Raw genomic sequence first — 12,714 nt, 5'->3', positions numbered from 1 at the left:
AAAGGTGGGAAGATGTGCCTGGAGTCTGTGGAAGTGAGCGAGGTCCTCAATGAATACTTCTCTTCGGTATTCACTAATGAGAGGGAACTTGATGATGGTGAGGACAATATGAGTGAGGTTTATGTTCTGGAGCATGTTGATATTAAGGGAGAGGAGGTGTTGGAGTTTTTAAAATACATTTGGACAGATAAGTCCCCGGGGCCTGACGAAATATTCCCCAGACTGCTCCAGGAGGCGAGGGAAGAAATTTCTGAGCCTCTGGCTAGGATCTTTATGTCCTCGTTTTCCACGGGAATGGTACCAGAGGATTGGAGGGAGGCGAATGTTGACCCCTTGTTGAAAAAAAGTAGTCGGGATAGTCCGGGTAATGATAGACCAGTGAGCCTTACGTCTGTGGTGGGAAAACTGCTGGAAAAGAATCTTAGAGATGGGATCTATAGGCACTTAGAGAATCATGGTCTGATCAGGCACTGTCAGCATGGCTTTGTGAAGGGCAGATAGTGTCCAACAAGCCTGATAGAGTTCTTTGAAGAGGTGACCAGGCATATCGATGAGGGTAGTGTAGTGGATATGATATATATGGATTTTAGTAAGGCATTTGACAAGGTTCCACACCGTAGACTTATTCAGAAAGTTAGAAGGCATGGGATCCAGGGAAGTTTGGCCAGGTGGATTCAGAATTGGCTTGCCTACAGAAGGCAGGGGGTGGTGGTGGAGGCAGTACATTCAGATTGGAGGATTGTGACTAGTGGTGTCCCACAAGGATCTTTTCTGGGACCTCTACTTATCGTGATTTTTATTAACGACCTGGATGTGGGGGTGGAAGGGTGGATTGGCAAGTTTGCAGACGACACAAAGGTTGGTGGTATTGTAGATAGTGTACAGGATTGTGAAAGATTGCCGAGAGACATTGATCAGATGCAGAAGTGGGCTGAGAAGTGGCAGATGGAGTTCAACCCGGAGAAGTGTGAGGTGGTACACTTTGGAAGGACAAACTCCAAGGCAGAGTGCAAAGTAAATGGCAGGATACTTGGTAGTGTGGAGGAGCAGAGGGATCTCGGGGTACATGTCCACAGATCCCTGCAAGTTTCCTCACAGGTGAATAGGGTAGTTAAGAAAGCTTATGGGGTGTTAGCTTTCATAAGTCGAGGAACAGTGTTTAAGAGTCGCGATGCAATGATGCAGCTCTATAAAACTCTGGTTAGGCCACACTTGGAGTACTGTGTCCAGTTCTGGTCACCTCACTATAGGAAGGATGTGGAAGCATTGGAAAGGGTACAGAGGAAATTTACCAGGATGCTGCCTGGTTTAGAAAGTATGCATTATCATCAGAGATTAAGGAAGCTAGGGCTTTACTCTTTGGAGAGAAGGAGGATGAAAGGAGACATGACAGAGGTGTTGAAGATAATAAGAGGAATAGATAGAGTGGATAGCCAGCGCCTCTTCCCCAGGGCACCACTGCTGAAAACAAGAGTACATGGCTTTAAGATAAGGGGTGGGAAGTTCAAGGGGGATATTAGAGGAAAGTATTTTACTCAGAGAGTGGTTGGTGCGTGGAATGCACTGCCTGAGTCAGTGGTGGAGACAGATACACTAGTGAAGTTTAAGAGACTACTAAACAGGTATATGGAGGAATTTAAGTTGGGGGGTAAATATGGGAGGCAGGGTTTGAGGTTCGGCACAACATTGTGGGCCGAAGGGCCTGTACTGTGCTGTATTATTCTATGTTCTACGTTCTATGTTCCATGTGTGACTTTACCAAAGGATTTCTGAAAGTCCAGGTACACTGCATCCACTGGCTCTCCATTATCAATTTTCATAGTTACATCCTCAAAAAATTCCGGAAGATTAGACAAGCACGATCTCCCCATCGTAAATCCACGTTGACTCGGACCTATCCTGTTCCTGCCATCCAAATGTGTTGTTATTTCATCTTTTATAATTGACTCCAGCATCTTTCCCACCACTGACATCCGGCCAACCGGTACATAATTCCCTGTTTTCTCTCTTCCTCCTTTCTTGAAAAGTGGGACATTAGCCATCCTCCAATCCACTGGAACTGATCCTGAATCTAGAGAACATTGGAAAATGATTACTAATGCGTCCACGATTTCTATAGCCACCTCCTTAAGTACGCTGGGATGCAGACTATCAGGTCCCGGGGACTTATCAGCCTTCAGACCCAACAGTCTATCCAGCACCATTTTCTGCTTAATATAAATTTCCTTCAGTTCATGCAGTACCATGGGCACGTGGCTAAGTGGTTAAGGCATTGGACTAGCGACCTGAAAGTCGTGAGTTCGAGCCCCAGCGGAGGCATCATTTGTGGCGTCCTTGAGCAAGGCGCTTCATCACACATTGCTGTGCGACGACACTGGTGCCAAGCTGCATGGGTCCTAATGCCCTTCCCTTGGACAACATTGGTGTCATGGAGAGGGGAGACTTGCAGCATGGGCAACTGCTGGTCTTCCATACAACCTTGCCCAGGTCTGCACCCTGGAGAGTGAAGACTTTCCAGGCACAGATCCATGGTCTCGCAAGACAAACGGATGCCATCCACTACCCTAGGTCCTTTGGCCACTATTATATCTGGGAGATTGTTTGTGTCTTCCCGAGTGAAGACAGATCCAAAGTACCCGTTCAACTCGTCTGCCGTTTCCTTGTTCCCCAGAATAAATCCAACCTTTTCTGCCTTCAAGTTTAAAAGACACGACTCCCGCACCAAGTTGTTGTAACAAAGGAAAATCTATGACCACATTAGCCCTCTAGATTCCCTGTTTCCATTTATATAAGGATGGCAAATATCTCTCTAATACTGTTACTGTTAGCTTTTCCACAGTGCTGTCGTGATGAAGGGTCTTGACCCAAAACGACAACTCTGTATTCCTCGAAAGATGATTCCTGACCTGCTGAGTTCCACCAAAAATTTGTGTGTGTTACTCTTCATTTGTAACATCTGCAAAGCCTCTTATGTATTCCGCAATCTACAGTTATCTTTACTTACAGGTCCATGTTGAGATATTGATACGATTGGCCATCGCCTCAGTGAGAGCCCCAAACTGATATAATTCAAGATCACAATCACATTCTCAGGCAGTGGTAATCACAGCTAAATGAATACATATGTCTTGCACTCCTGTCAGATCAAGTCTGTGAAAATTTGAACCACAGACTGGAAGGAATTAAGAAAGATTGCACTTTCAAAAAGTGCAGAAAAATGTTGAATGGATGTGAACAATCTATATCCATCGCAAATATCTTCAGTTCTTCAAGGAAGAATTTGCGAAACATGGTTGTTCATAGACTGTTTGCTGCACTCCCATCAGGAGGAGGCTGCGTAGTATCTGCGCCAGGTAAATCAGACACAAAATCAGTTACTTTTCCCAAGCAGTCAGACTAATCAACAGCTCCAGTCACCTCCTGACCCCTTTGCGCACCCAACCCCCACTGCTTTATCATTTCCTGTCAGAGTGATCTTATGTACAAACACTCCTGTGCCTTGTGTCACATTATAGACTTTATATTTATTCTGCAGGTTTATTGTTGTGTTCTTCACCTGATTGGGCTTTTCTTTTTACCACCGCATCAGAACCGGAGGAAAAAAAAGTATTACGTTCTCCTATTCAATTGTGTACTGGAAACAAAATTAAACAATCTTGAAGTTGACCTTGAGCTGGAAGATTGCAAGCGCCCTCTCCTTTGTTATAAATGACCAGTGTTTTGCGAATTTATATTAAGCAGAGTAATGAAGTTACACTTGACAATTATCTGTCCAGCCTGATTGATTGCAAGCCTTAGTCAAGTTGTTTCCAGAAAGCCAACTCATTTAATTAATAATATTTCGTGCTGCAGATAATGTTCCCGTAAGGCTGGTGAATGGTGCAAGTCGTTGTGCCGGAAGGGTAGAAGTTTATTATGACAGAATCTGGGGCACCGTGTGTGATGATGCTTGGGATTTCATAGATGCACATGTTGTTTGCAAAGAACTGAATTGTGGACATGCTGTTAATATCACGAAGTCCAGTTGGTTTGGCCAAGGCTCAGGTCCTGTCTGGTTGGACAACGTCAAGTGTTCAGCGAATAATTCGGCCTTGTGGCAATGTGCGGCGAGAGCATGGGGCGAGAACGATTGTGTTCACAAAGAAGATGCTGGAGTTATCTGTTCAGGTGAGTAGATTTTTAAGGCATGCAGGCATAAGAATGCTTTTCTCTCACTGTGATGAAGTCCATTTTGACATTCCCGTGTAAGATAATTTCGTAAAGGTAATCGATAAAATTGGCATTATTTCTCGTATTGAAAAACCACCAACACTACCACAAAACCAACAACGGTTCAATGAATTAACTATAAATAAGTCGATAATAGTGCTATATTTTTTTAATTCGTTTTTGATTCCTGTGGAAGTCCAAAGGGAAACGATACTAATATCCCAGAGGAAAGGTTTTTTGATCCTGCATGGTGTGATTGAAACTAGAGCTGTCGGTGGATGGGAGCCACAGTGCCAGAATAGTTAGTGGAGAGGTTATGAAGGCATAGGTTTGTAAGACCTCAGACAACGTTAGGAATGAAAAGGCTGAGCATGGTGCGACTATGTCCTGAACTGCATATATTTCAATTCCAGACGTATCGGAGGAAAGGCGGATAATAGTGCGGGGGAAATGGTCACTGGTTTGCAAATAGAGGCAATGTGTAGACAGGAGAGGCTGAGGCTGTTGACAGGGCAATATTGCAGTCACTAGGATGAGTTGCAACGTGGATGGTGAGCAAAATCTAAAACCGATGAATACAGCACTGAAGATACGGTATTTGAATGCACACAGTACACAGAATAAGGTAGATGAACTTGCAGCACAATTGCAGATTGGCAGGCAGGATGTTTTAGGTATCACTAAATCATGGCTAAAAGACGATAATAGCTTGGAACATAATGTCCAAAGATACACATTGCATCGAAAGGACGAGCAGGAAGGAAGAGGGGGCGGCATAATTCTGTTGGTTAAAAATTAAATCAAATTATTCCAAAGAGGTGACATCCATAAAGCTAAGGAACTGCAAAAATAAAAATGCACTGATGGGATTTGTATACAGACCCGCGAACAGTAGTAAGGATGTGTCCTACCAATTGTAACGCAAGATAGAAAATGAATGCCAAAAGGACAGTATTAAAATGCTAATGGGAGAATTCAATTCTATAGGCCCCCTGGTAGCTGCAGAGATACCGAGGAGCTGACTGGGAGTTAGATTTTGGAAAGGTGCAAAAATAACAAAGTTCTTATCATGGGTGATTTTAACTTCCATAATATTGATTGGCACCTGATTAGTTCCAATGGTTTAGATGGGGCAGAGTTTGTTAAGTGTGTCCAGGACAGATTCCTGTCACAGTATGTGGACAGGCCGACTAGGGGGAAAGCCATACTAGATCTAGTATTAGGTAACGAACCGGGTCAGGTCGCAGAGCTATCAGTGGGTGAGCATCTGGGGGACAGTGACCACCGCTCCCTGGCCTTTAGCATTATCATGGAAAAGGATAGAATCAGAGAGGACAGGAAAAATTTTAATTGGAGAAGGGCAAATTATGAGGCTATAAGGCTAGAACTTGCGGGAGTAAATGGGCGGATGTTCCTGCAGGGAAATATACGATGGACATGTGGTCGATGTTTAGGGATCTCTTGCAAGATGTTGGGGATAAATTTGTCCCGGTAAGGAAGATAAAGAATGGTAGGGTGAAGGAACCATGGGTGACAAGTGAGGTGGAAAATCTAGTCACGTGGAAGAAGGCAGCATACATGAGGTTTGGAAAGCAAGAATCAAATGGGTCTATTGAGGAATGCTGGGTAGCAAGAACGGAGCTTCAGAAGGGTCTGAGGAGAGCAGAAAGGGGGCATGAGAAGCCCTTGGCGATTAGGGTAAAGGAAAGCCCCAAGGTATTCTTCAATTATGTAAAGAACGAAAGGATGACAGGAGTGAAGAAGGCCGATTAGAGCTACGGGTGGAAAGATGTGCCTGCAGGCTGTGGAATTGAGCGAGGTCCTCAATGAATACTTCTCTTCGGTTTTAACCAAAGAGAGGGAACTTGATGACGGTGAGGACAATATGAGTGAGGTTGATGTTCTGAAGTATGTTGATATTAAGGGAGAGGAGGAGTTGGAGTTGTTAAATACATTAGGGCGGATATGTCCCTGCGGCCTGATGGAATATTCCCCAGGCTGCTCCACAAGCCGACGGAAGAGATTGCTGAGCCTCTGGCTAGGATCTTTATGTCCTCGTTGTCCACGGGAATAGTACCGGAGGATTGGAGGGAGGCGAATGTTGTCCCCTTGTTCAAAAAAGGTAGTAGAGATAGTCCTGATAATTATAGACCAGTGAGTCTTACGTCTGTTGTGGGAAATCTGTGGGGAAATATTCTTAGACATAGGATCTATGGGCACTTAGAAAATCATGGTCTGATCAGGGACAGTCAGCATGGCTTTGTGTGAAGGACAGATCGTGTCTAACAAGTCTGATAGAGTTCTTTGAGAAAATGACCAGGCCAATAGATGAGGGTAGTGCAGTGGATGTGATTTACATGGATATTAGTAACGCATTTCACAAGGTTGCGCAAGGTATGTATCATGGTCCAGTCCATGAAGTCCGCATTCCGGTTCACGGTCCCGCCCATCGAGCCTTGCTCCGGGTTTTCCTGTCTACCCTGTTTCTGTCTCTGTTGAGCACTAATTGAAGCAGCTGATTTTCGTTGGAACTGGCTGCATAAACACCTCCAGAGACCAAAGCTCCCTTCCTGTCCCTTGCCTCCGTCGGTAAGCCAGACTATATCGCCGTTACCCTGAGGTTGGTTCTGTCCCTTCCTGTCCCTTGCATCCGTCTTGCCGTTACTTATGGTTGGTTCTGTCCGTTCCTGTCCCTTGCCTCCGCCGGGTCAGTCAGGCCGTCCTGCCGTTACCCTGCGGTTGGTTCTGTCCCTTCCTGTCCTTTGCCTCCGTCGGATAAGCCCGGCCGTCTTCCCGTTACCTGCGGTTGGTCCTGTCCCTTCCTGTCCTTTGCCTTCGTCGGGTAAGGCGGGCTGTAATGCCGTTACCCTGCGGTTCGGTCTTTCCCTTCCTATCCCCTGCCTCCGTCGGGAGGAGTACCACGCCTTGCCCAGGATTACCGCGCCCTGTGCAGGAGGAGATTCAAGACCCCAAGCCTCGAGCCCCGCTCCAAGCCAAGCTTTAAGACCGCAAGCCTCGAGCCTCGCCCCAAGCCAAGCTTCAAGACCCCAAGCCTCAAGCCTCGCCTCAAGTCTCTGGTCTCAAGCCTCGCCTCAAGTCGCTGGTCTCAAGCCTCGCCTCAAGTCTCTGGCTCGGAGTCTAATCCCGGGCTCCTAGCTCTCTTGTCCAGTCCTGTTCCGGGTTCCCGGTTTTCATGTCCATGTCCTAGCCCTCACCCTGTATCCTAGTCCTGACCCTAGTACTTCAGTGTCTGTGTCTTGCACTTGGGTCTGCTACCAGCGCCCCCCTTATGACAGTATGATTATTCGGAAAGTCAGAAGGCATGGGATCCAGGGAGGTTTGGTCAGGTGCATTCAGAATTGGCTTGCCTGCAGAAAGCAGAGGATCGTGGTGGACGGAGTACATTCGGATTGGAGGGTTCACACTCGTGGTGTCCCGCAGCGATCGGTTCTGGGACCTCTACTTTTCGTGATTTTTATTAAAGTTCTCGATGTGCGTGTAGAAGAGTTGGCTGGCAAGTATGCAGACAACACAAAGGTTGGTGGTGTTGTGGATAGTGTAGAGGATTGTCGATGATTGCGCAGAGACATTGATAGGATGCAGAAGTGGGCTGAGAAGTGGCAGAAGGAGTTCAACCCGGGGAAGCGTGAGGTGGTACACTTTCGAAGGACAAACTACAAGGCAGAGTGCAAAGTAATTGTCAGGATACTTGGTAGTGTGGAGGAGCAGAGGGATCTCGGGGTACATGTCCACATCCATGAAAGTTGCCTCACAGGTAGATAGGGTATTTAAGATCACAGCAACATAAGATAAAGGAGCAGAAGTCGCCCATTCGGCCCATCGACTCTACTCCGTCATTTTATCATGAGCTGATCCATTCTCCCATTTAGTACCACTCCCTCGCTTTCTCACCATAACCTCTGATGCTGTGGCTACTCAGATACCTATCAATCGCCGCCGTAAATACACCCAATGACTTGGCTTCCACTGCAGCCCGTGGCAACAAATTCCATAGCATCACCATCCTCTAGCTAAAAACATTTCTTCGCATCTCTGTTCTGAATGGGCGCCCTTCAGTCCTTAAGTCATGCCCTCTCGTACTAGATTCCCTCACCAGGGGAAACAATTTTGCCACATCCACTCTGTCCATGCCTTTTAACATTCGAGATTTTTCAATGAGGTCCCTCTCATTCCTCTAAACTCCAACGAATATCGTCCAAGAACGGAAAAATGTTCCTCATATGTAAACCCTCTCATTACCTGAATCATTCCAGTGATTCTTTTCTGAACCCTCTCCAACGTCAGCACATCACTTCTTAAATAAGGAGACCAAAACTGCCCACAGTACTCCAAGTGAGGTCTTACCAGTGCCTTATAGATCCTCAACGTCACATCCCTGCTCCTATATTCTATTCCTCTAGAAATGTATGCCAACATTGTATTCACCTTCTTCACTACTGACTGAACCTGGAGGTTAATCTTAATGGTCTCCTGTACGAAGAATCCCAAGTCCCATTGCATCTCAGAACTGTGAATTCACTCCCCATTTAAATAATAGTCTGCCCGTTTATTTCTTCTGCCAAAGTGCATAATCATACACTTTCCAACATTGCATTTCATTTGCCACTTCTTTGCCCATTCTTCCAATCTATCCAAGTCTCTCTGCAGACTCTCTGTTTCTTCAGCACTACCGGCCCCTCCCTTCAGCAAACTCAGCCACAAAGCCATCTATTTCATAATCCAAATCGTTGATGTACAACGTAAAAAGAAGCGGCCCCAACACGGACCCCTGTGGAACACCACTGGTAACCGGCAGCCAACCAGAATAGGATCCCTCTATTCCCACTCTCTGTTTCCTACCAATCAGCGAATGATCTATCCACGTATGTAACTTTCCAGTAATTGCATGGGCTCTGATCTTGTTTAGCAGCCTCATGTGCAGCACCTTGTCAAAGGCCTTCTGAAAATCCAAATATGCAACCTCCGCTGCATCTCCCTTGTGTAGTCTACTTGTAATTTCCTCAAAAAATTGTAATTGGTTTGTCAGGCAGGATTTTCCTTTAAGGTAACCATGCTGAGTTCTGCCTATCTTGTCATATGCCTCCAGGTACTCTGTAACCTCATCCTTGACAATCGACTCCAACAACTTCCCAACCTCCGATGTCAAGCTAACAGGTCTATAATTTCCTTTTTGTTTCCTTGCCCCCTTCTTAAATAGCGGAATGACATTTGCAATTTTCCAGTCCTCCGGATCCATGCCAGAATCTATTGACTTTTGAAAGATCATTGCTAATGCCTCCGCAATCTGCACAGCTACTTCCTTCAGAACACGAGGGTGCATTCCATCTGGTCCGGCCGATTTACCTACCCTTAGACTATTCAGCATCCTGAGTACTTTCTCTGTCGTAATTGTCACTGTGCACACTTCTCTTCCCTGCCACGCTTGAGTGTCCGGTATACTGCTGATGTCTTCCTCGGTGAAGACTGATGCAAAATATTCCTTCTGTTCCTCCGCGATCTCCTTATCTCCCATTACAATTTCTCCAGCATCATTTCCTATCGGTCCGATATCTACGCTCACCTGTCTTTTACTCTTATATAATTGAAAAAGCCTTTAGTATCCTCTTTGATATTATTTGCTAGCTTCCTTTCATAGTTCATCTCTTCCCTCTTAATAACCTTCCGAGTTTCCTTTTGTAAGCTTTTAAAAACTTCCTGATCCTCTGTCTTCCCAGTAATTTTTGCCTCCTTGTATGTCCTCTCCTTTGCTTTGACTTTGGCTTTGATTTCTCTTGTCAGCCATTGTTTTTCCATTCGAAAGTTTCTTCTTTTTTTGGAATATATTTGTCTTGCACCTTCCTCACTTCTCGCTTAAACTCCAGCTACTGCTGCTCTGCCGTCCTTCCCGCTAGTGTCCCTTCCCATTCAACTTTGGCTAGTTCCTCTCTCATGCCACTGTAATTTCCTTTATTCCACTGAAATACCGACACATCAGATTTCGGTTTTTCTTTCTCAAATTTCACAGTGAACTCAATCATGTTATGATCACTGCCTTCTAAGAATTCCTTCACCTCAAGCTCTCTAATCACCTCCGGTTCATTACACAATACCCAATCCAGTACAGTCGATCCCCTAGTGGGCTCAACAACAAGCTGTTCTAAAAAGCCATCTCGTAGACATTCTACAAATTCTCTCTCTTAAGATTCAGTGCAGACCTGATTTTCCCAATCCACTCGTATGTTAAAATCCCCCACAATTATCATAACACTGCCCTTCTGACAAGCCTTTTCTATTTCCTGTTGTAATTTGTAGTCCACATCACTGCAGCTGTTAGGAGGCCTGATTATTACTGCCATCAGGGCCCTTTTACCCCTGCGATTTCTCAGCACAATCCATCAAGATCCTCCACCTTCCGATCCTATGTCACCTCTTTCTAATGATTTAATATCATTTCTTACCAATAAAGCCACGCCACCCCTTCAGCCTACCTCTCTATCCTTCCGATACAACGTGTATCCTTGGACGATCAGCTTCCAGAGACATGCATCCTTTAGCGAGGTCTCAGTGATGGCCACAATATCATACCTGTCAATCTGTAGCTGTACGAAAAGATCATCCACCTTATTCCTTACGCAGCGTGAATTTAAGTGTTACACCTTAAGACCGGTATTTGGTACTTTTTGCTTAGATTGCACTGCAAATGTATTGCGCAGCAACTCACCCCAATGCCTGCAAATTTGCTCCATCACCTGTCTGTCCTTCCTGACATCTTTACTGCTCACTATCTTGGATTTATTTCTGTTTCCCCCCTCCTCTGCTCTATCATTCCGGTTACCATCCCCGCTTCCAAATTAGTTTCAACCCTCCCTAACAACTCTATTAAACCTTCCCTCCAGGATGCGGGTCTCCTTCGGGTTCAGGTGTATCCCATCCTTTTTGAACAGGTCATACTTACCCGTGAAGTGATGCCAAAGATCTAAGAATCTAAAGCCCAGCCCCCTGCACCAGTCTCTCAGCCACGCATTCATCCGCCTGATCCTTCTATTCTTGTCTTCGCTAGCACGTGGCACAGTTAGCAATCCCGAGATGACTACCCTGGAGGAACTGCATCTCAGCTTCCTTCCTAACTCACGGAAATCTCTCTTCAGGACCTCCTCCCTTTCCCTATCTATGTCATTGGTAGCAACATGTACCAAGACAACTGTCTGCTCGCCCTCTCCCTTCAGAATATTTTGCCCCCGATCCGAGATATCACGTACCCTGGCACCTGGGAGGCAGCACACCATGCGGGTATCTCTATAACGCTCACAGAATCTCCTGCCTGTTCCCCTGACTATGATTACCGCATTCCTCTTCTTCTTCCTTCTCTCCTGCACAACAGCGCCAGGCTCAGTACCCGACACGCGTTCACGTGGCTTATGGTGAGTTACCTTTCATAAGTCGAGGGATAGAGTCTAAGAGTCGTGAAGTAGTGATGCAGCTCTATAAAACTCTGGTTAGGCCACACTGTGAACTCGGTCTTTCATCCTTGGAGAGATGGAGGATGAGACGTGACCATTTAGAGTTGTATAAGATGATAAGAGGCATTGATCATCTGGACAGACATTGGTTTTTTTCCCACCAAATGGTTGCCACAAGAGGGCACAGGTTTAAGGTGCTGGGGAGGATGTCAGAAGAGATGTCAGGGGTAAGTTTTGTTTACGCAGAGAGTGGTGTGTGCGTGGAATGGGCTGCCGGCAACGGTGGCAGAGGCGGATCCGATAAGGTCTTTTAAGGGACTTTTGGATAGGTACATGGAGCTTAGAAAATAGAGGGCTATGGGTGACCCTAGTAATTTTTAAGGTAGGGACATGTTCGGCACAACTTTATGGGCCGAGAGGCCTGTATTGTGCTGTACGTTTTCTACGTTTCTATGTTTCTAAGCCATGGATTCATCCCCACCTATCTGCAATTTTCCCAAAAACCTGAATTCCCCTGCTATGCAGAGATCTGTCCAACCTGTCTTAAATACACTTAATGAGGTAGCCTCCACTGCTGCAGTGGGCGAATAATTCCACAGATTCATCACTCTCTGAGAAAAGCAGTCTCTCCTTATCTCCGTCCTAAATCTATTCACCAGAATTTTGAGACTATATCCCCTAGTTTTAGTATCACCTGCCAGAGGAAACAACTTCCCTGCGTCTATCTTATCTATCCCTTTCATAACTTTATATATTTCTATCAGATCTGTTCTTCTGAATTCCAGAGAGACCAGTCCAAGGCGCCTCAATCTCTGTTCATTGCCTAACTCCCTCATCTCTGCAATCAAACTGCTGAACCTCCTGTTTATCACCTCCGCATCCAGTATCCCCGTCCTCAAATTAAGAGACCAAAACTGCACGCAGTACTCCAGGTATGACCTCACCAATACGCTGTGCATTTGCAACATAACCTCCGTGCTCTTAAATTCAATCCCTCTAGCAATGAAGGCCAACAATACATTATTTTACATAACCAGCTGTACCT

At 45.7% G+C, this 12,714-nt stretch overlaps 1 protein-coding gene across 1 annotated transcript in view; it reads left to right on the top strand.

Annotated features, from left to right (window-relative positions):
• Positions 1 to 12,714, top strand: part of LOC140196960 (scavenger receptor cysteine-rich domain-containing protein DMBT1-like) — a 38,072-nt gene that overhangs the window by 12,931 nt on the left and 12,427 nt on the right. Inside the window, exon 3 of the mRNA XM_072256897.1 lies at positions 3,853 to 4,167. Within this exon, the coding sequence (XP_072112998.1) occupies positions 3,853 to 4,167 (315 nt within the window). The remainder of the gene's footprint in view (positions 1 to 3,852; positions 4,168 to 12,714) is intronic.

Source organism: Mobula birostris, chromosome 4 (genome assembly GCF_030028105.1).
Source record: "Mobula birostris isolate sMobBir1 chromosome 4, sMobBir1.hap1, whole genome shotgun sequence".
In the NCBI taxonomy this organism is placed as follows: Eukaryota; Metazoa; Chordata; class Chondrichthyes; order Myliobatiformes; family Myliobatidae; genus Mobula; species Mobula birostris.
This window is presented reverse-complemented; position numbering and strand designations above follow the sequence as displayed.